The sequence below is a fragment of the Pseudophryne corroboree genome, chromosome 11 (genome assembly GCF_028390025.1).
Source record: "Pseudophryne corroboree isolate aPseCor3 chromosome 11, aPseCor3.hap2, whole genome shotgun sequence".
NCBI lineage: Eukaryota > Metazoa > Chordata > Amphibia > Anura > Myobatrachidae > Pseudophryne > Pseudophryne corroboree.
In genome coordinates this window covers 100267653-100292153 of record NC_086454.1, presented here as the reverse complement: position 1 = coordinate 100292153, position 24501 = coordinate 100267653, and the positions used below count along the sequence as shown (strand labels likewise).

General features: G+C 49.0%; 1 protein-coding gene across 1 annotated transcript in view; it reads left to right on the top strand.

Annotated features, from left to right (window-relative positions):
• Positions 1-402: 402 nt before the first annotated feature.
• PTS (6-pyruvoyltetrahydropterin synthase) overlaps positions 403-24501 on the top strand; it is a 37814-nt gene continuing 13715 nt past the window's right edge. Inside the window, exons 1-5 of the mRNA XM_063946110.1 lie at positions 403-614; positions 18401-18480; positions 19084-19106; positions 19186-19242; positions 22502-22572. Of these exons, the coding sequence (XP_063802180.1) occupies positions 520-614; positions 18401-18480; positions 19084-19106; positions 19186-19242; positions 22502-22572 (326 nt within the window). The 5' untranslated portion in view covers positions 403-519. The remainder of the gene's footprint in view (positions 615-18400; positions 18481-19083; positions 19107-19185; positions 19243-22501; positions 22573-24501) is intronic.

Genomic DNA, 24501 nt, shown 5'->3' with positions numbered 1-24501 from the left:
ATGTTATTTAAAATGCATTAGTGTGTAAATATATTGCATCATGAACACTTGCTCATTGCAATAAATAATTAGATCATATGAATGCATAATGAATGAATATGTAAACATGTATAGAATATTTTACACAACAATGTAGTAATGACACTTTCTAGGTCACTATGTAAAATGTAATGAGTTCCACAAGACATGCCTTTCACAAATGACAATGAATTTGCCTGTTTGGCCTGTAATATCCATGTAATCAGGAGGTCTGGCCTTGCACTGCTATGGGCAGGGTGCTCTCTCTGCTGAAGGGATGGCATGGGTTAACCATTAACATCCCCAGGAGAAGTGGTCTGCCTGCTAGAGCCAGCCAATCACATCAGCATCTGCAGCCAATCCTGGGTCCTGTTGTTTTCTCTCCCGACTGGCTATAAATCCTCCAGAGGAGAAACAGAAGATTGAAGGGAGGACTGAGAAGTATTGCTGCACTGATGCACTGTGTGCAGGCTGACTGTCAGCGCCCGCACGAATTCTAGTATGCAGAACGGCAGCAGTATGAGGGCGCATCAAAGACCCCGGGTTATTGAGATCGCTCGCAGTGTGTCATTCAGTGCGTGTCACAGGCTGCACTGGTGAGTGTCCCAATGCTTCCCTGTTATTTGTGTGTGCAACTGCACTGTGCAAGGAGCTTTGATCTATCCGTTATATCCTGGGCCTGCGAGTTTATCTGCATACAGGTTACATATGTGTAGTGCAAGGGGACAAATCATTTGCTACCGACAGTCATTGGTTTTATGGGTGGCTTTAGCTGCAAGTTACCATCCCACATACCTTTTTAATTATTCCTTCCCTTCATTACCTACCTGCAGCCTAATATGCTCTGCACCTACCCATCACTGTCCTGTCTCCACTATTACTGCAGTGCATGCAACTACCCTGCACTCTTCTCCCTGTACCCCATCACTGCCGTCTGCACTATTACTGCAACTACCCTGCACTCTGCTTCCTGTACCCCATCACTGCCGTCTGCACTATTACTGCAACTACCCTGCACTCTGCTTCCTGTACCCCCATCACTGCCATCTGCACTATTACTGCAACTACCCTGCACTCTGCTTCCTGTACCCCATCACTGCCGTCTGCACTATTACTGCAACTACCCTGCACTCTGCTTCCTGTACCCCCATCACTGCCATCTGCACTATTACTGCAACTACCCTGCACTCTGCTCCCTGTACCCCATCACTGCCATCTGCACTATTACTGCAACTACCCTGCACTCTGCTCCCTGTACCCCATCACTGCCATCTGCACTATTACTGCAACTACCCTGCACTCTGCTCCCTGTACCCCCATCACTGCCATCTGCACTATTACTGCAACTACCCTGCACTCTGCTCCCTGTACCCCCATCACTGCCGTCTGCACTATTACTGCAACTACCCTGCACTCTGCTTCCTGTACCCCCATCACTGCCGTCTGCACTATTACTGCAACTACCCTGCACTCTGCTCCCTGTACCCCATCACTGCCATCTGCACTATTACTGCAACTACCCTGCACTCTGCTTCCTGTACCCCCATCACTGCCGTCTGTACTATTACTGCAACTACCCTGCACTCTGCTTCCTGTACCCCCATCACTGCCGTCTGCACTATTACTGCAACTACCCTGCACTCTGCTTCCTGTACCCCCATCACTGCCATATGCACTATTACTGCAACTACCCTGCACTCTGCTCCCTGTACCCCCATCACTGCCATCTGCACTATTACTGCAAATACCCTGCACTCTGCTTCCTGTACCCCCATCACTGTCGTCTGCACTATTACTGCAACTACCCTGCACTCTGCTTCCTGTACCCCCATCACTGTCATCTGCACTGTTACTGCAACTACCCTGCACTCTGCTCCCTGTACCCCCATCACTGTCATCTGCACTATTACTGCAACTACCCTGCACTCTGCTTCCTGTACCCCATCACTGCCGTCTGTACTATTACTGCAACTACCCTGCACTCTGCTTCCTGTACCCCCATCACTGCCATCTGCACTATTACTGCAACTACCCTGCACTCTGCTTCCTGTACCCCCATCACTGCCGTCTGTACTATTACTGCAACTACCCTGCACTCTGCTCCCTGTACCCCCATCACTGCCGTCTGCACGGTTACTGCAACTACCCTGCACTCTGCTTCCTGTACCCCCATCACTGCCGTCTGCACTATTACTGCAACTACCCTGCGCTCTTCTCCCTGTACCCCCATCACTGCCATCTGTACTATTACTGCAACTACCCTGCACTCTGCTTCCTGTACCCCCATCACTGCCGTCTGCACTGTTACTGCAACTACCCTGCACTCTGCTTCCTGTACCCCATCACTGCCGTCTGCACTATTACTGCAACTACCCTGCACTCTGCTTCCTGTACCCCCATCACTGCCGTCTGCACTATTACTGCAACTACCCTGCACTCTGCTTCCTGTACCCCATCACTGCCGTCTGCACTATTACTGCAACTACCCTGCACTCTGCTCCCTGTACCCCCATCACTGCCGTCTGCACTATTACTGCAACTACCCTGCACTCTGCTTCCTGTACCCCATCACTGCCGTCTGCACTATTACTGCAACTACCCTGCACTCTGCTCCCTGTACCCCCATCACCTCCGTCTGCACTATTACTGCAACTACCCTGCACTCTTCTCCCTGTACCCCCATCACTGCCGTCTGCACTATTACAGCAACTACCCTGCACTCTGCTTCCTGTACCCCCATCACTACCCAGTCAGCACTATTACTGCAACTACCCTGCACTCTGCTTCCTGTACCCCCATCACTGCCATCTGTACTATTACTGCAACTACCCTGCACTCTGCTCCCTGTACCCCCATCACTGCCGTCTGTACTATTACTGCAACTACCCTGCACTCTGCTCCCTGTACCCCCATCACTGCCGTCTGCACTATTACTGCAACTACCCTGCACTCTGCTTCCTGTACCCCCATCACTGCCATCTGCACTATTACTGCAACTACCCTGCACTCTGCTTCCTGTACCCCATCACTGCCGTCTGCACTATTACTGCAACTACCCTGCACTCTGCTTCCTGTACCACCATCACTGCCATCTGCACTATTACTGCAACTACCCTGCACTCTGCTTCCTGTACCCCATCACTGCCGTCTGCACTATTACTGCAACTACCCTGCGCTCTGCTCCCTGTACCCCCATCACTGCCGTCTGTACTATTACTGCAACTACCCTGCACTCTGCTTCCTGTACCCCATCACTGCCGTCTGCACTATTACTGCAACTACCCTGCACTCTGCTTCCTGTACCCCCATCACTGCCGTCTGCACTATTACTGCAACTACCCTGCACTCTGCTTCCTTACCCCCATCACTGCCGTCTGCACTATTACTGCAACTACCCTGCACTCTGCTTCCTCTACCCCCATCACTGCCGTCTGCACTATTACTGCAACTACCCTGCACTCTGCTTCCTGTACCCCATCACTGCCGTCTGCACTATTACTGCAACTACCCTGCACTCTGCTCCCTGTACCCCATCACTGCCGTCTGCACTATTACTGCAACTACCCTGCACTCTGCTTCCTGTACCCCCATCACTGCCGTCTGCACTATTACTGCAACTACCCTGCACTCTGCTTCCTGTACCCCCATCACTGCCCAGTCTGCACTATTAATGCCATTACCCTACACTCTGCTCCCTGCACCCCCATCACTGCCCAGTCTGCACTGTTACTGAAATTATCCTACATAACTAATACGGAAATACTGCTTTCTGAAATCTGTATTTTCAATGCAATGTGTTTCCCATTGTTGGCTCAATCTGCTTCTAGTGGAGGCACTTTGAAGTAAAGAGTTGTTACTATTCTACAGAAATATGCATCATTGGTAGCCTGGCTAATCACACATGATGTTCCTATACACCGCTATGTTCAAGTAGAAAAAGAACTGGAACTTGTTTTTGATAAGAAGTATCTATTGCACAATGATACATACCACCTAAACCTCATGTGTGCATAATATTGTATGTTACACATTCTATTTCATTTATCACTAGGTACACAAATTCAAAAATATTATTCTGCATATGTGATAACACTCTGAGATGCCTATACAATGTAAAAGCGTTAATGAAGGTGGAATGATATTTGAATGTTAGTATTATGCACTCTTCTAATTCCACTGCTCCCTACATCTCCAACCTCCTCTCCCTTCATACTCCCTCCCGCCCACTACGGTCGGCTGATGACCGTCGCCTCTCCTCTAACCTGGTCATTGCTTCCCATGCACGAGTTCAGGATTTTGCCTGTGCTGCACCCCTTCAGTGGAACGCGCTCCCCTGCTCCATTAGACTCTCCCCGACCTTGCAAAGCTTCAAACGGGCACTGAAAACCCACCTATTTATCAAAGCGTATACCTCCAATGCATAACCTAGTCCTTAGGCTGCTCCTCCATCCCCCTGCCTTGAACATCTCCGCTTTGCTTGCATACTGCCATCATGCTTACTCCTGCTTGCTTGCACCTCATGTCATCTGTCTGTTGCCCCTCCCCACTAGATTGTTAGCTCTTCAGAGCAGGGCCCTCTTTCCTCTTGTTGTCTAAGCCCTCTTGTCGACACATTTCACTCAGAGCTCTCTCCTACTCAGCGACCATCTTTACCTGATTTTTCTCCTACTGGTAAAGGCTCCTCTCTATCTATGGCCGCCAGCCCCAAGTACTACAATGATTACACCTGATTGGATGGATATGTGGAAGGTTTTAAATGTTAATTCCTTGCATAAAAGATTTGACAAGGCTGATGCATTGGGGCAGTCAGGGTCTCAACCTATGCCTGACCCTATGTCGCAGGGACCGTCAGGGTCTCATAAGCACCCACTATCCCAAATTGTTGACACAGATACCGACATGGATTCTGACTCCAGTGTCGATTACGATGATGCAAAGTTACAGCCAAAATTGGCTAAATCCTTTCGATATATGATTATAGCAATAAAGGATGTTTTGCACATCACAGAGGAAACCCCTGTTCCTGACACGAGGGTGTATATGTATAAGGGAAAGAAGCCTGAGGTAACTTTCCCCCCCTCACACGAACTGAATGAGTTATGTGAAAAAGCTTGGGAATCTCCAGATAAAAAACTACAGATTTCCAAACGGATTCTTATGGCGTATCCTTTCCCGCCAACGGATAGGTTTCGATGGGAATCCTCCCCTAGGGTGCACAAAGCTTTAACATGCTTATCCAAAAAGGTAGCCCTGCCGTCCCAGGATACGGCTACCCTCAAAGATGCTGCTGATCGCAAACAGGAGGTTACCCTGAAGTCCATTTATACACATTCGGGTACCTTACTAAGACCGGCCCAGGATACGGCTACTCTCAAAGATGCTGCTAGCCCTGCCGTCCCAGGATACGGCTACCCTCAAAGATGCTGCTGATCGCAAACAGGAGGTTACCCTGAAGTCCATTTATACACATTCGGGTACCTTACTAAGACCGGCAATTGCGTCGGCCTGGGTGTGTAGTGCTGTAGCGGCATGGACGGATACCTTATCTGAGGAATTGGATACCCTAGATAAGGATACTGTATTATTGACTCTGGGGCATAGAAAAGACGCTGTCCTATATATGAGAGATGCTCAAAGAGACATTAGTCTACTGGGTTCTAGAATAAACGCTATGTCGATTTCTGCCAGAAGGGTCCTGTGGACTCGGCAATGGACAGGTGATGCCGACTCAAAAAGGCATATGGAGGTTTTACCTTACAGGGGTGAGGAATTGTTCGGGGAAGGTCTCTCGGACCTGGTCTCCACAGCTACAGCTGGAAAGTCAAATTTTTTGCCTTATGTTCCCTCACAGCCTAAGAGAGCACCGCATTATCAAATGCAGTCCTTTCGTTCACAAAGAAACAAGAAAGTCCAAGGTGCGTCCTTTCTTGCCAGAGGTAGGGGCAGAGGAAAGAAGCTGCACAACGCAGCTAGTTCCCAGGAACAGAAGTCCTCACCGGCCTCTACAAAATCCACCGCATGACGCTGGGGCTCCACTGGCGGAGCCGGGCCCTGTGGGGGCACGTCTTCGGAATTTCAGCCACATGTGGGTTCACTCCCAGGTGGATCCTTGGGCAATAGAAATTGTGTCTCAGGGTTACAAGCTGAAATTCGAAGAGGTGCCTCCTCGCCGGTATTTCTCTGACGTCCTAGTGGATGCTGGGAACTCCGTAAGGACCATGGGGAATAGCGGGCTCCGAAGGAGGCTGGGCACTCTAGAAAGATTTATGACTACCTGGTGTGCACTGGCTCCTCCCACTATGACCCTCCTCCAAGCCCCAGTTAGATTTTGTGCCCGGCCGAGGTTGGATGCACACTAGGGGCTCTCCTGAGCCTTTAGAAAGAAAGTATAGAAATTAGGTTTTTTATTTTCAGTGAGACCTGCTGGCAACAGGCTCACTGCAGCGAGGGACTAAGGGGAGAAGAAGCGAACCTGCCTGCTTGCAGCCAGCTTGGGCTTCTTAGGCTACTGGACACCATTAGCTCCAGAGGGATCGACCGCAGGCCCAGCCTTGGTGTTCGGTCCCGGAGCCGCGCCGCCGTCCCCCTTACAGAGCCAGAAGCAAGAAGAGGTCCGGAAAATCGGCGGCAGAAGACATCAGTCTTCACCAAGGTAGCGCACAGCACTGCAGCTGTGCGCCATTGCTCCTCACACACACTTCACACTCCGGTCACTGAGGGTGCAGGGCGCTGGGGGGGGGGGCGCCCTGAGAAGCAATAATAATAACACCTTGGCTGGCAAAAATACCACAATATATAGCCCCAGAGGCTATATATGTGGAAAATACCCCTGCCAGAATATAGGAAAAAGCGGGAGAATAGTCCGCGGAAAAGGGGCGGAGCTATCTCCTGCAGCACACTGGCGCCATTTTTCCCTCACAGCTCCGCTGGAAGGAAGCTCCCTGGCTCTCCCCTGCAGTCTACACTACAGAAAAGGGTAAAAAAGAGAGGGGGGGGGCACTAAATTTAGGCGCAGTATACATTTATATAGAAAAAGCAGCTATAGGGGACATAACTCAGTTAGTCCCTGCATTATATAGCGCTCTGGTGTGTGCTGGCATACTCTCACTCTGTCCCCCCAAAGGGCTTTTGTGGGTCCTGTCCTCTGTTGGAGCATTCCCTGTGTGTGTGCGGTGTGTCGGTACGGCTGTGTCGACATGTTTGATGAGGATAATGATGTGGAGACGGAGCAGATGCCTTTAGAAGGGATGTCACCCCCTGCGGGGCAGACACCTGAGTGGATGAGCTTATGGAAAGAAATGAGTGCACGTATAGACTCCTTACATAAGAAATTTGACGACATGCCAAATGTGGGACAGCCGACTTCTCAGCTCGTGCCTGTCCAGGCGTCTCAAAGGTCATCAGGGGCTCTGAAACGCCCGCTACCTCAGACCGCAGACCCAGATGTCGACACTGATACTGACACCAGTGTCGACGACGATGAGTCTAACCTGATGCCCACTAAGGCCATTCACTGCATGATTGAGGCAATGAAAGAGGTGTTACACATTTCTGATATAACTACAGGTACCACTAAAAAGGGTATTATGTTTGGGGAGAAAAAACTACCCGTAGTTTTTCCCCCATCAGATGAATTAAATGAAGTGTGTGAAGAAGCGTGGGCTTTCCCTGATAAAAAATTGGTAATTCCTAAGAAGGTACTAATGGCGTTCCCTTTCCCGCCAGAGGATAGGTCACGTTGGGAAACACCTCCTAGGGTGGATAAAGCGCTCACACGTTTGTCTAAAAAGGTGGCACTACCGTCTCCGGATACGGCCGCCCTCAAGGAACCTGCTGATAGAAAGCAGGAGGCGATCCTGAAGTCTGTATATACACACTCAGGCATTATACTTAGACCAGCTATTGCGTCAGCATGGATGTGCAGTGCTGCCGCCGCGTGGTCAGATAAACTGTCAGAAAATATTGACACACTAGACACGATCCTGCTAACCATAGACCATATCAAAGACTCAGTCTTATATATGAGAGATGCACAGAGGGAAATCTGCCGGCTGGCATCTAAAGTAAGTGCATTGTCCATTTCTGCTAGGAGAGGCTTATGGACTCGCCAGTGGACAGGAGATGCAGATTCTAAAAGGCACATGGAAGTTTTGCCTTATAAGGGTGAGGAATTATTTGGGGATGGTCTCTCGGACCTAGTTTCCACAGCAACGTCTGGGAAGTCAGCATTTTTACCCCATGTCCCCTCACAGCCTAAGAAGGCGCCGTTTTATCAGGTTCAGTCCTTTCGGACCCAGAAAAACAAGCGTGGAAAAGGCGGGTCTTTTCTGTCCAGAGGCAGAGGTAGGGGAAAAAGGCTGCAACAAACAGCAGGTTCCCAGGAGCAAAAGTCCTCCCCCGCTTCTTCTTCCAAGTCCGCCGCATGACGGTGGGGCTCCACAGGCGGAGCCAGGTACGGTGGGGGGCCGCCTCAAGAATTTCAGCGATCAGTGGGCTCGCTCACAGGTGGATCCCTGGATCCTTCAAATAGTATCTCAGGGGTACAAACTGGAATTCGAGGCGTCTCCACCCCACCGGTTCCTAAAATCTGCCTTGCCGATTGCTCCCTCAGACAGGGAGGCGGTGCTAGCGGCAATTCACAAGCTGTATTCCCAGCAGGTGATAATCAAGGTACCCCTACTTCAACAAGGCTGGGGTTACTATTCCACACTATTTGTGGTGCCGAAACCGGACGGTTCGGTGAGACCCATTTTAAATTTGAAATCCTTGAACACATACATAAAAAAATTCAAGTTCAAGATGGAATCGCTCAGGGCGGTTATTGCAAGCCTGGACGAGGGGGATTACATGGTATCCCTGGACATCAAGGATGCTTACTTGCATGTCCCCATTTACCATCCTCACCAGGAGTACCTCAGATTTGTGGTACAGGATTGCCATTACCAATTCCAGACGCTGCCGTTTGGACTGTCCACGGCACCGAGGGTATTTACCAAGGTTATGGCGGAAATGATGATACTCCTTCGAAAAAAGGGAGTTTTAATTATCCCGTACTTGGACGATCTCCTAATAAAGGCGAGATCCAAGGAACAGTTGTTGGTGGGAGTAGCACTATCTCAGGAAGTGCTGCACCAGCACGGCTGGATTCTGAATATCCCAAAGTCACAGCTGGTTCCGACGACAAGGCTACTGTTCCTGGGTATGATCCTGGATACAGTCCAGAAAAAAGTGTTTCTCCCGGAGGAGAAAGCCAGGGAGTTGTCATCTCTAGTCAGAGACCTCCTGAAACCAAAACAGGTATCGGTGCATCACTGCACGCGGGTCCTGGGAAAGATGGTAGCTTCTTACGAAGCAATTCCCTTCGGCAGGTTCCATGCCAGAATCTTTCAGTGGGACCTATTGGACAAATGGTCCGGATCGCATCTTCAGATGCATCGCTTAATAATCCTGTCTCCAAGAACCAGGGTGTCTCTACTGTGGTGGCTGCAGAGTGCCCATCTTCTGGAGGGCCGCAGGTTCGGCATACAGGACTGGGTCCTGGTGACCACGGATGCCAGCCTTCGAGGCTGGGGGGCAGTCACACGGGGAAGAAACTTCCAAGGACTATGGTCGAGTCAGGAGACTTCCCTTCACATAAATATTCTGGAACTAAGGGCCATTTACAATGCCCTAAGTCAAGCAAAATCCCTGCTCCTACACCAGCCGGTGCTGATCCAGTCAGACAACATCACGGCAGTCGCCCATGTAAATCGACAGGGAGGCACAAGAAGCAGGATGGCAATGGCAGAAGCCACAAGAATTCTCCGATGGGCGGAGAATCATGTACTAGCACTGTCAGCAGTGTTCATTCCGGGAGTGGACAACTGGGAAGCAGACTTCCTCAGCAGACACGACCTCCACCCGGGAGAGTGGGGACTACATCCAGAAGTCTTCCAGATGCTGGTAAACCGTTGGGAAAAACCACAGGTGGACATGATGGCGTCCCGCCTCAACAAAAAGTTAAAAAGATATTGCGCCAGGTCAAGGGACCCTCAGGCGATAGCTGTGGACGCTCTAGTGACACCGTGGGTGTACCAGTCGGTTTATGTGTTCCCTCCTCTGCTTCTCATACCAAAGGTATTGAGAATAATAAGAAAGCGAGGAGTAAACACAATTCTCGTGGTTCCGGATTGGCCAAGACGAGCATGGTACCCGGAACTTCAAGAGATGATCTCAGAGGACCCGTGGCCTCTGCCGCTCAGACAGGACCTGCTACAGCAGGGGCCCTGTCTGTTCCAAGACTTACCGCGGCTGCGTTTGACGGCATGGCGGTTGAACGCCGGATCCTGAAGGAAAAGGGTATTCCGGAGGAAGTCATTCCTACGCTTATTAAAGCCAGGAAAGATGTTACGGCAAAGCATTATCACCGCATATGGCGGAAATATGTTGCATGGTGCGAGGCCAAAAAGGCCCCAACAGAGGAATTTCAACTAGGTCGATTTCTGCATTTCCTGCAAGCAGGAGTGAATATGGGCCTAAAACTAGGCTCCATTAAAGTACAGATCTCGGCTCTGTCGATTTTCTTTCAAAAAGAACTAGCTTCAGTACCTGAAGTTCAGACATTTGTGAAAGGAGTGCTGCATATTCAGCCCCCGTTTGTGCCTCCTGTGGCACCTTGGGATCTCAACGTGGTGTTGAGTTTCTTAAAATCACATTTGTTTGAGCCACTAAAAACCGTGGATCTAAAATATCTCACGTGGAAAGTGGTCATGTTATTGGCCTTGGCTTCAGCCAGGCGAGTGTCAGAATTGGCGGCTTTATCATGTAAAAGCCCTTATCTGATGTTCCATATGGATAGGGCAGAATTGAGGACTCGTCCCCAGTTTCTCCCTAAGGTGGTGTCAGCGTTTCACCTGAACCAGCCTATTGTGGTGCCTGCGGCTACTAGGGATTTGGAGGACTCCAAGTTGCTAGACGTTGTCAGGGCCCTGAAAATATATGTTTCCAGGACGGCTGGAGTCAGAAAATCTGACTCGCTGTTTATCCTGTATGCACCCAACAAGCTGGGTGCTCCTGCTTCTAAGCAGACTATTGCTCGCTGGATTTGTAGTACAATTCAGCTTGCACATTCTGTGGCAGGCCTGCCACAGCCAAAATCTGTAAATGCCCATTCCACAAGGAAGGTGGGCTCATCTTGGGCGGCTGCCCGAGGGGTCTCGGCTTTACAACTTTGCCGAGCAGCTACTTGGTCAGGGGCAAACACGTTTGCAAAATTCTACAAATTTGATACCCTGGCTGAGGAGGACCTGGAGTTCTCTCATTCGGTGCTGCAGAGTCATCCGCACTCTCCCGCCCGTTTGGGAGCTTTGGTATAATCCCCATGGTCCTTACGGAGTTCCCAGCATCCACTAGGACGTCAGAGAAAATAAGAATTTACTCACCGGTAATTCTATTTCTCGTAGTCCGTAGTGGATGCTGGGCGCCCATCCCAAGTGCGGATTGTCTGCAATACTTGTAAATAGTTATTGCTAACTAAAGGGTTATTGTTGAGCCATCTGTTGAGAGGCTCAGTTGTTTTCATACTGTTAAACTGGGTATTGTATCACGAGTTATACAGTGTGATTGGTGTGGCTGGTAAGAGTCTTACCCGGGATTCAAAATCCTTCCTTATTATGTCAGCTCGTCCGGGCACAGTGTCCTAACTGAGGCTTGGAGGAGGGTCATAGTGGGAGGAGCCAGTGCACACCAGGTAGTCATAAATCTTTCTAGAGTGCCCAGCCTCCTTCGGAGCCCGCTATTCCCCATGGTCCTTACGGAGTTCCCAGCATCCACTACGGACTACGAGAAATAGAATTACCGGTGAGTAAATTCTTATTTTCAAATCGGCTCTACCATCTTTCCCCCAAGAGAGGGAAATAGTGTTAAACGCAATACAAAAATTGTATCTTCAGCATGTGGTGGTCAAGGTTCCCCTCCTTCAACAGGGAAGGGGTTATTATTCGACCATGTTTGTAGTCCCGAAACCGGACGGTTCGGTCAGACCCATATTGAATTTAAAATCTCTGAACCTATACTTGAAAAGGTTCAAGTTCAAGATGGAATCACTAAGAGCGGTCATCGCAAGCCTGGAAGGGGGGGATTTTATGGTGTCACTGGACATAAAGGATGCGTACCTTCATGTCCCCATTTATCCACCTCATCAGGCGTACCTAAGATTTGCGGTACAGGATTGTCATTACCAGTTTCAGACGTTGCCGTTTGGTCTCGCAACGGCCCCAAGGATTTTCACCAAGGTAATGGCGGAAATGATGGTGCTCCTGCGGAAGCAAGGTGTCACAATTATCCCGTACTCGGACGATCTCCTCATAAAAGCGAGATCAAGAGAGCAGTTGCTGAACAGCGTATCTCTTTCACTGAAAGTGTTACAGCAACACGGCTGGATTCTCAATATTCCAAAGTCGCAGTTGACTCCTACGACTCGTCTGCCCTTCTTGGGCATGATTCTGGACACGAACCAGAAGAGGGTTTATCTCCCGATAGAGAAGGCCCAGGAACTCATGACTCTGGTCAAGAACCTAGTGAAACCAAAACAAAATCAATGCACTCGAGTCCTGGGAAAGATGGTGGCGTCATAAGAGGCCATTCCCTTCGGCAGGTTCCATGCGAGGACTTTCCAATGGGACCTACTGGACAAGTGGTCCGGGTCACATCTTCAGATGCATCGGTTGATCACCCTGTCCCCCAGGGCCAGGGTGTCACTACTGTGGTGGCTGCAGAGTGCTCACCTTCTCGAGGGCCACAGATTCGGCATTCAGGACTGGATCCTGGTGACCACGGACGCAAGCCTCCGAGGTTGGGGAGCAGTCACACAGGGAAGAAATTTCCAGGGTCTTTGGTCAAGTCAAGAGACTTGTCTTCACATCAACATCCTGGAGCTAAGGGCCATATACAACGCCCTACGTCAAGCGGAGACCTTACTTCGCGACCGACCAGTTCTGATCCAGTCAGACAACATCACCGCAGTGGCTCATGTAAACCGCCAAGGCACAAGGAGCAGAGTGGCGATGGCAGAAGCCACCAGAATTCTTCGCTGGGCGGAGAATCATGTAAGCACACTGTCAGCAGTGTTCATTCCGGGAGTGGACAACTGGGAAGCAGACTTCCTCAGCAGACACGACCTACACCCGGGAGAGTGGGGACTTCATCCAGAAGTCTTCGCACAGATTGTGAGTCGGTGGGAACTGCCACAGATAGGCATGATGGCGTCCCGCCTCAACAAAAAGCTACAGAGGTATTGCGCCAGGTCAAGACACCCTCAGGCAGTAGCGGTAGACGCCCTAGTGGGTGTTCCGGTCAGTCTATGTATTTCCTCCTCTTCCTCTCATATTGAGGATAGTAAGAAGAAAAGGAGTGAGAACAATCCTCATTGTTCCAGATTGGCCAAGACGGACCTGGTATCCAGATCTGCAGGAACTGATCACAGAAGATCCGTGGCTTCTTCCTCTAAGACAGGACCTGTTGCAACAGGGACCCTGTCTGTTCCAAGACTTACCGCGGCTGCGTTTGACGGCATGGCGGTTGAACGCCGGATTCTAGCAGAAAAAGGCATTCCGGTTGAGGTTATCCCTACGCTGATAAAGGCTAGGAAGGAAGTAACAGCAAAACATTATCACCGTATATATCGAAAATATGTTTCTTGGTGTGAGACCAAGAATGCTCCTACGGAAGAATTCCACCTGGGTCGTTTCCTTCACTTCCTACAAACTGGAGTGAATTTGGGCCTTAAATTAGGTTCCATTAAGGTCCAGATTTCGGCCCTATCCATTTTCTTTCAAAAAGAATTGGCTTCTCTCCCAGAAGTTCAGACTTTTGTAAAGAGAGTACTGCATATTTAGCCTCCTTTTGTGCCTCCGGTGGCACCTTGGGATCTTAACGTGGTGTTAAGTTTCCTAAAGTCACACTGGTTTGAACCACTTAAAACGGTGGAGTTGAAATATCTCACGTGGAAGGTGGTCATGTTATTAGCCTTGGCTTCGGCTAGGCGAGTGTCTGAATTAGCGGCTTTGTCACATAAAAGCCCCTATTTGGTTTTCCATATGGATAGAGCAGAATTGCGGACCCGTTCGCAATTTCTGCCAAAAGTGGTTTCATCTTTTCATATGAACCAACCTATTGTGGTGCCTGTGGCTACACGTGACTTGGAGGATTCCGAGTTATTTGATGTGGTCAGGGCTTTGAAAATTTACGTAGCCAGAACGGCTAGAGTCAGGAAAACTGAAGCGCTGTTTGTGATCCTACACGCCGCCGCTGGACAGTGGACATACTGTAGCTGCGCTCTCCTCCCTGCAGATGACACACGCCGCCACTGCCGGACTGAGCTCAAAGGGGCAGGAGAGGTGCACGCTGCACTCTCCTCCCCTGTCACACACAGCAGCGGGTGGCCAGCCGGATCAGTTGGCTTTGCGGGCCTTATACGGCCCGCGGGCCGGAGGTTCCCCACCCCTGCCGTAGAGGATGCTGGGCGCCCGTCCCAAGTGCGGACTTCTTCTGCAATACTTGTATATAGTTATTGCTTCAATAAGGGTTATGTTATAGTTGCATCGGTCTTGAACTGATGCTATGTTGTTTTCATACTGTTAACTGGGTAGTTATCACAAGTTATACGGTGTGATTGGTGTGGCTGGTATGAATCTTGCCCTTGGATTAACAAAATCCTTTCTTCGTACTGTCCATCTTCTCTGGGCACAGTTTCTCTAACTGAGGTCTGGAGGAGGGGCATAGAGGGAGGAGCCAGTGCACACCAGGAACTAAATTCTTTCTTAAAGTGCCCATGTCTCCTGCGGAGCCCGTCTATCCCCATGGTCCTTACGGAGTCCCCAGCATCCTCTACGGACTACGAGAAATAGATTTACCGGTAAGTAAAATCTTATTTTGAGAATTGTGGTGCTCTTTGTTACCTGCACTCCATTTTTGTTATTTATTTACTGTTTTGCTAAGTTTTGTCTCCCTGTACTGTCCTTTGTACGGCGCTGCAAAACACTTGTGGCACCCTATAAATAAAATGTAATAATAATCCCTCCCAACAGTCCCCATTTAAGGGCTCTGTCCTCTGTACCATAAGCCTAATTCAGAGATCTATGTAATAGTGCTCATACACTTGTGTGATGCCCCGCGGGTATCGCACAGGCAGTTCAGGAAACTGCCAAAGTGTTTATTATTTATTATTACCAGTTATTTATATAGTGCACACATATTCCGCAGCGCTGTACAGAGAATATTTGCCCATTCGCATCAGTCCCTGCCCCAGTGGAGCTACACTCTATATTCCCTATCACAAGTACACACACACACATTCACGTTAGAGTTAATTTTGTTGGGAACCAATTAACCTACCAGTATATTTTTGGATTGTGGGAGGAAACCGGAGTACCCGGAGGAAACCTACGCAAGTATGGGGAGAATATACAAACTCCACACAGTTAGGGCCATGGTGGGAATCGAACCCATGACCTCAGTGCTGTGAGGCAGTAATGCTAACCATTACACCATCCATACTGCCTAATGCCCAGACTGGGCATGCGATAGATCGCATGGTGATCACGTGATGGTCACGTCACCGCCGAGTGGGAGCGGCCTCTGGCCACTCCCGGCAGGTGCCCATCGCGCATCACAGTGCGATATAACGCATGTGTTTTTAAAAACACATGCAATCACGATGCGATAAATATTAAGTGCAGCACTTAATATCTTGCGACGCGACATTCAACCGGCGTGCCCGTGCATCGTGTCGCATGGTACCTAAAATGTGCATATAATCCTTTGATTTATCTCACAGATGCGGTCGAAATCGAAGGATTGTACCTGATATCTCACAAGTGTATGGGTTACATTAGTCCGATACATACATATATCTCGTATGTTCACTAATCTGCACATGTTGCTGGTGTCTGGGTGCCACGTCTGGCAGATTTCTAAATAATGGCCCCGTTTTGTGGGTGTGCCAAAGCCAGTTTCACTGACCTGGGTAGCGCCATTTGGCCGGACATCCTGAGAAAAAGGAGGGTTACTTGGATGTCTAATGTTTACACAGATGATCTGATGCTGTGTGTCCGGACGCAGCAGCGGATCAGAGAAGGAGGCAGTGGGAGTATTTTTACTTGAGATGCCTCCTGCGACCTTTGCATAATTTAGCACAGCAGCTGCAAGCAAAGATGCAGCAGCTGTGCCATTAGTCTCCACATTGGAATCAGCCCCATGCAGAGCCGGCGCTACCTGCTCAGCGCGGTCAGCACTGCAGGGAGGCGCTGGTCTGAAGAGGCGCTCTCTCCGCTCTTCTGCTGGCTGCACCTGTCAAACTATATGACAGCCAGCGGCAAGCTAAGGTAGACTAGGAGCACCTCAGTGCCTATCCCCTGGCAGGGATACTAGTATGTAGAGTACCCTCCCCGCCCTGTAATAGTAAGGCGCTATGTGTACACATTGTCAGTGTCAGTACAGACACTGAATGGTAATTCGGAGCTTATGGTGGCTGCCGGTCTGTCCCCATCTTTCCATGATGCTGGCTGGGAGGAGCTGCAGACGTGGAAACCCCGCTCCATCCTAACTTATTTTGAGTGCTTAGAGGAGCAGGTAGCAGGGGACACGGACACCCCGAGCTGACACCCAGAGCTTTCCCCAGAGCATTCACGTGTCTCATGTTCAGAAGGAGCTCCCGGAGGAGACATTCAGCCAGATCTGTGAGTCTCTGGGGGGTGGCAGGTGCTAGAGTAACTGTATACCATAGGGAGGGCATAACATGGGAAGGGAGAGGATAACATGGGCGGGGAAGGGGGTGTTTGGGGTAACTGTAACATTGAGAGCTGAGTAATTTTGTAACATGGGGAGGAGGTGACTGTGTACCAGGGAATCTACTGTGTACAGTACTAGGCTACGGCCATACATAGCGGCCAAGCGGATTCCGCTTGGTCGTGAAGGGGAATGTGTGTGCATACGGATCCTGTTCTATGGGATCCCACAGAGCAGGATCCGGCCAGTGACACACAGGATTTCAGTGGAACACAGTGTGGCTCAGCCGCACTATGTGAACACATACATTGAAATCCCGCCGTCCTATCATCCGGCCTGACCGCAGCATGCTGCAGTCGGATCCAGCAGCGGCGGGACTGCCGCAAATGTGTGGACGCCTGCATAGTGAGTCTCCTTGCTATGTGTGGCCGTAGCCCTATGGGAAGGAGCCTAACTATGTATCATAGAGGGGGAGTAACTATGCTACATGGGGAGAGGGTTAACTTTAACATGAGGAGGGGTGACTGTGTGACATGGGCACTATTCTGTAACATGGAGAGAGGGGTAACTCTGAAATGGGGAAGTGGGTAATTAACATGAGAAGCTAGGGGCTACTGTTTAACATGGGGAGAGGGCAACTCAGAGGCGGACATTTGCACTATTAGGAGTCCTGGGAGAATCATAGTGCTGCAGCAGGCAACTAAGGAGCAGGTGTACTTGATGAAGTGCATGCCATGCTCAGTACTTTCCTCCACTATCGGCTCCTCCTCCATTCAATCCTCTTGCACTCACTGCGGGACCTGCTCCTTCTGGTCTGGTTCTGGCCGACAGACCCATCAGCTCTGTGAGGGAGAAGCAGCATCAGAGCCGGGCCATCTGATGGTGGGGAGCCACCAAAAAAACAGATAAGAAATGTGGCGGGGTTGGGAGGAAGGGTAGCCACTGACAGCACTGATGTCCTCTGATACGCCCCTTCCCTAAGCATGCCGGAAGTCATAAAGAACAGGAGCTGCTGCAGCCGGCAAGAGGTGATAGCAAGTGTTTTTGTGTAACAGGCCAGCGCCGGCATCTCCCTCTCCCCCATCCACCCCCCTCCAGCGTTCCATGTGCTCCATCCGGCCTGTCACTTTCCCATCATTAGTACCAGTCACTGGGCCAGCTCTACCTGCTATGCCACATCATTACCCCATCCCTCCTTCACTGCCTCACCAGGTGATGGGAGTGAAGGTGAGGATCATTATGTGTAAGGGGCACTACTGTGGACATTATGTGTAAGCAGCATTACTGTGGGCATTATCTGTAATGAGCACTACTACTGTGGATATTATGTGAATCCGGGGCACTACGTGTGGTGTAATGTGAATAAGATTGTGCTACTGTGCAAAATTTGAATTGGCGGTACTATTGTGTGGCCACGCCCCTACCTTGTGAAACAACACCCAGTTATTTTGCGCCGCGCACTGTCTCTTTATAATGCATGGGAGGAAGGGCGCAAATTTATGGTTTGCAGGGGGGCGCTGAACTCCCTAGCGCCGGCCCTGGCCCCATGTGTATTATTTAATAATCTTCATTGTGTGTATTGATGCTCATATTGTCCTGTCTCTCTCCTGTTTTACAGCACCTCTCTGAGTGATGAGGAAAATAAAAATATTTTTGGCAAATGTAATAATCCTAACGGCCACGGCCACAATTACCGAGGTGAGAAAACGCCATGCGATCATTATTTTATATGCAGGGTATAGTCTCTATAAATATATTTGTTTTTGGTGAATGCTATAAAAAGATTGTAACCTTGACAATCCTTTCTACAGCAAGTAATGTTTGGTAATCCTATTCAGTGTACTATAATTAATTTAAATATGACATTGTGGTAACCAATCTGCTTTAATCCTTTTTCTATGCATAGTTTTCCTTTGAATGTGACCTGTGTGATAACAGCTGCAGTTAGGGTTCAGGAGATCACATAAGAAAGTTCATGAATTTACCAGTGAGATATTAAAACTGTGTTGTAGATAAGAGATTAGTTTCCGTCAGATCTGTGAGCTTGGAAATGTCCGCAGTACAGGCCAGTGGGGAGTAGTGGTGGTTTGAAAAGGAGACCTGGACCTTTCCCACTGAACACGGCTGAGACTGTGAGACAGCGAGCGACTGTCGGGGGACAAAGAGAATCTCTTGACAATCTTACTGACAATACTCCATGCATTCAGATACTTAGCTGGAAAGAATTAGACTAGCATCTGGTAGCAATAGAACTGGAAGGATTGAGCAACTCACTAAATAACTTGTCTGTGTTTTTTCTAGTGATCGTCACGGTGCGTGGAGAAGTAAGTGTTACATACAGTACAGCATGTTAAAAGAAACAGCTGTCTGACCCTTCTGACAAAAGATACTTTTCTTCTTCAGATTGACCCTGTCACTGGGATGGTGATGAATCTGACAGATTTGAAGAAGCATATGGAGGTAACAATCTGCCTGGGCTGTGAGTGGGTCTGTATCTAGTGAAAGGAAGGCTTTGAAAAGCATGTGCTGCGTGCCATGTGTCTGGGTGTGATATGGGATAATGGCGTTTGGGATGCCGGCGGTCATAAGACTGACACCGGCATCCCGACAGGGGTCAGGTAAGTATGCTTACCCTCATTCCCCCTAACCATCCCTTCCTGCAGCCTAACCTCCCGCTCCCCGCACAGCAGTGTAACCCTAACCCTCCCTGGTGGTACCTAAACCTAACCCACCCTCCCTGCAGCCTAAAGCTAACCCACCATCCCCCTGCAGCCTAAACCTACACCCCCCGCTCCCCGCAGCCAAATCTTGGAGACCCCGGCATACTTACCTTCGGGATGTCGGCAGTCAGGATTCTGGCATCGGCATTCCAAGTAATGTCGGAGTTCTGGCCCCAGCATTTTGGCCACGAGTCGGGATTCCGGCTCCAGGATTTCGAGCGTTGGCATCCTGACCGCATCCCATGTGTCTGAAGTCTTCAATACGGGGGCTTTGGTGCATTAAATGATCACTGTATACAAACCAGACAGTATGCACACAGGGTATTTATCAGAACATGGATATGTGAAAATACCACATTAACATGAGAAAATACTCTATAGCAGGCCTGGTCAACCGGCGGCTCTCCAGCTGTTGTGAAACTACACATCCCAGCATTCCCTGCCACAGTTTTGCTATTAGGGAAAGTTAAAACTATGGCAGGGCATGCTGGGAAGTGTAGTTTCACAACAGCTGGAGAGCCACAGGTTGGCCAGGCCTGCTCTATAGCATATTCACTCATTTCTCATCTCTAAGCTCCTCTCTCCCCACACATCCTGTAGGCTTCTTCTCACGTTTCCAAACTTTCACTTGAGGTGCCTCCATCTTCTGGAACTCATTCCTTCACCCAGACAGACTCTACCAGTCTCCCCAGCTTTAAACACACCCCTAAAATGTATTTTTTTTTACTACAGCTTACCAGCCTTCCTTATAATTTGACACTGTTTTCCACCCTGCACAATGTAACCTTCCCAGTTCTTCCTCCAACCGTTCACTGTTCCCCTAGTATGCAAATTCTTGCAGAACCTCTTCCCACTTCTTCCTCCCTCGCACACCCCATGTCTCCGGTGTTCTGCTCCCTTGTGTCCTCTCCCTTACTGACGCTAAAGGAGTGCCTGCATGCAGGCCAATCTAGAGTCAGCGATAGCCACACGCATCGCTATCGCCATGAGACATACACACAGATAGATGTATACTTTATTTCTTAGCATAGAATTGAAGCACACATCACTAAATGTGTACCCCCTTTACTATGTTTGCTCACCTGCACGTTTGGTACAGATTTACAGACGTACTGAAACTATTCCAACCTGTGACTGCTGATATCTACAGGTAGTTGCCCTACCCTTGTCCCTGTTGTCTGTGGTATGTTTGCTATGGCATGCCATAATGTATTGTATTTATGCTCTGATACATTGTTACTGTTTTCCATGAATTAATTGCACCGTGTACAGTGGAAATATCAACACCTGAATCCCGACATTACTTGGAATGCTGGCGCTTTGATCCTGACATTGATCACTATCCTGGCGCTGGGACCCCGAAACGATGATTACATAGGCTGACGGGAATGGTGGAGGGTTAGGCTGCTCAGGGGGGTTGTAAAGGCTAGGGTTAGACTGTGGAAATGGAGAGTTGGGGTTAGGCTGCAGGAGAGGGAGGGTTAGGTTAAGACTGCGTGGGGTGGGGTTTAGACTGCTGGGGGGGGCTTTGAGGCCAGGGCTAGGCTGTGGCAATAGAGGGTTAGGCTGCAGGAAGGGGGAGGGGGGGGGGGGGGGGGTCAGGTTTAGGCTGCGGGTTAGGCAGCTGGGGTGGGTGGGGGGGTTTGGCTGCTGGGGGGGAGAGGGGAGGATGACTTGGAGCTAGGGTTAGGCTGGTTTAGGGAGGATTAGGGTTAGGCACCCCTAGGGAGGGTTGGGGTTAGGCTACGGGGTTTGGGGGTGTGTGGTTAGGTTTAGGCTGCGGAAAAGGTGGGTTAGGGTTAGAGGGGTTAAAGATCAGAGTTAGCTAAGTTAATTAGTTTATGTTGGTTTGTTAAACATTGGGATGCCGGTGTCTGTATTTTGACAGCCGGCAATCCCATCCTAATGCAAACCCCTAATTAATATCATGCAACATTCAGTATAGTTAAATCTCTCCCATACTTAAAATAAATAAATTAGGTGTCCATTATGTTATCCTACAGGAGTTGCAGAAAAGGATCAGGTTTTCCTCTGTAATTACCCTGTATGTGCTAAGTCGCACATAGGGCCTAATTCAGATGTGGTTGTTTTTGCGATTGCTGTTGCTATCTTTTGCCGTTCCTAATTGTTATTATATGCTAATATTAGCATAGTGATGCCTACTGCTGTCACATCACTTCCTATTGACTGTGTACAGCTGCTGATACATCGATACATTGGTACCTTCGTCGCAAATTGGAACTTACCACAGATTCTGAGTGAAGATGCGTAGGCTGAGCTGCTCTCCCAGGATGCAGAGGGCTCTCCAGTAACAAGTAAGATCGCAACTGCTAATTTAAACACGCCCAAGAAGCACTGTCTGAACGACCATGACACATCTGCGTTTACCCGACCACTCTCCATTCCCACCCCGAAACACTGTCTTCCTGTCACTCAGTTTCGACTTATTCCTTTGTGCGACCGTCATCGCAATTTAATCGCTGCATGTGCGCACTGCGGCTTAGATGCATACGCAGTAACAAAACATTGATTTGTGTACAACAGCTGATTTGCAACCGCATCTGAATTAGGCCCATTACAGAAACCTTGCACTTAATTACATCTGCCTGTATATGCATAGTAATTATACACTGTTGCTAACAAAACATTTATATTGCTATAAATTGGTGACGGACTTTCTATAAATATGGCAGAGCACAAGAAGCAACTCCTAATGTAGAGCAGTTTTTCCTCTGCAACATATCTGGCCTTATGTAAGGAGGTAAGATGCAGGTACAGGCGCAATCTGAGCGAGTCTGGAGTCTGCCCATATTTTAAAAGCAGCAATAATTTAAAAGGCAAAACCAACCTCATTTGCCTGTTATATTATTGCCATTTTAGACTCAACGTTACAGCAGGCCATTCAGAAGAAGGTTTTGTGGATAATTAATATATATAAAATATATTTTTATTTTTGTATAAAAATTTGAATCCCTAATTGTTCATCCTAATCTCCACAGGAAGCTATTATGGTTCAACTGGATCATAAAAATCTGGATCGTGATGTTAATTTCTTCAAGAACATTGTTAGGTGAGTGGTTTCTGATACAGCAGTGTAGACGTCATCCTTTATTCCATGGGTAGGTATATATATATATATATATATATATATATATATATATACACACACACTGCTCAAAAAAATAAAGGGAACACTAAAATATCACATCCTAGATCTGAATGGATGAAAAATTCTTATTAAATACTTTGTTCTTTGCATGGTTGAATGTGCTGACAACAAAATCACACAAAAATTATCAATGGAAATCAAATTTATTAACCCATGGAGGTCTGGATTTGGAGTCACCCTCAAAATTAAAGTGGAAAAACACACTACAGGCTGATCCAACTTTGATGTAATGTCCTTAAATCAAGTCAAAATGAGGCTCAGTAGTGTGTGTGGCCTCCACGTGCCTGTATGACTTCCCTACAACCCACACAAGTGGCTCAGGTAGTGCAGCTCATCCAGGATGGCACATCAATGCGAGCTGTGGCAAGAAGGTTTGCTGTGTCTGTCAGCGTAGTGTCCAGAGCATGGAGGTGCTACCAGGAGACAGGCCAGTACATCAGGAGACGTGGAGGAGGCCGTAGGAGGGCAACAACCCAGCAGCAGGACCGCTACCTCTGCCTTTGTGCAAGGAGGAACAGGAGGAGCACTGCCAGAGCCCTGCAAAATGACCTCCAGCAAGCCACAAATGTGCATGTGTCTACTCAAACGATCAGAAACAGACTCCATAAGGGTGGTATGAGGGCCCGACACCCACAGGTGGGGGTTGTGCTTACAGCCCAACACTGTGCAGGACGTTTGGCATTTGCCAGAGAACACCAAGATTGGCAAATTCGCCACTGGCGCCCTGTGCTCTTCACAGATGAAAGCAGGTTCTCACTGAGCATGTGACAGACATGACAGAGTCTGGAGATGCCAAGGAGAACATTCTGCTGCCTGCAACATCCTCCAGCATGACCGGTTTGGCAGTGGGTCAGTAATGGTGTGGGGTGGCATTTCTTTGGGGGGCCGCACAGCCCTCCATGTGCTCGCCAGAGGTGGCCTCACTGCCATTAGGTACCGAGATGAGATCCTCAGACCCCTTGTGAGACCATATGCTGGTGCAGTTGGCCCTGGGTTCCTCCTAATGCAAGACAATACTAGACCTCATGTGGTTGGAATGTGTCAGCAGTTCCTGCAAGACGAAGGCATTGATGCTATGGACTGGCCCGCCCGTTCCCCAGACCTGAATCCAATTGAGCACATCTGGGACATCATGTCTCGCTCCATCCACCAATGCCACGTTGCACCACAGACTGTCCAGGAGTTGGCGGATGCTTTAGTCCAGGTCTGGGAGGAGATCCCTCAGGAGACCATCCACCACCTCATCAGGAGCATGCCCAGGCGTTGTAGGGAGGTCATACAGGCACGTGGAGGCCACATACACTACTGAGCCTCATTTTGACTTGTTTTAAGGACATTACATCAAAGTTGGATCAGCCTGTAGTGTGTTTTTCCACTTTCATTTTGAGGGTGACTCCAAATCCAGACTTCCATGGGTTAATAAATTTGATTTCCATTGATAATTTTTGTGTGATTTTGTTGTCAGCACATTCAACTATGTAAAGAACAAAGTAATTAATAAGAATATTTCATTCATTCAGATCTAGGATGTGTTATTTTAGTGTTCCCTTAATTTTTTTGAGCAGTGTATATATGATACAATATAATATAGGATGCAGAGGACCCTCACTGCACCAGCTGCACCGATACTCTATACTTGCCTGTCTATGTAATGGTATAATAGGGTGGTCTTCAGTTGACCCCCCTGGAGGGAGAATAGATAGAGTGGTGCGCATAGTGCGCCACCATGCCCGCATCGTGGAGAGTGCAGGGTGCCCGCAAGGGGCTCATTTGCGCTCGGCCAGCTGTCAATATGCCGGCGGTCGGGATTCCGGCGCCGGTATGCTGGCC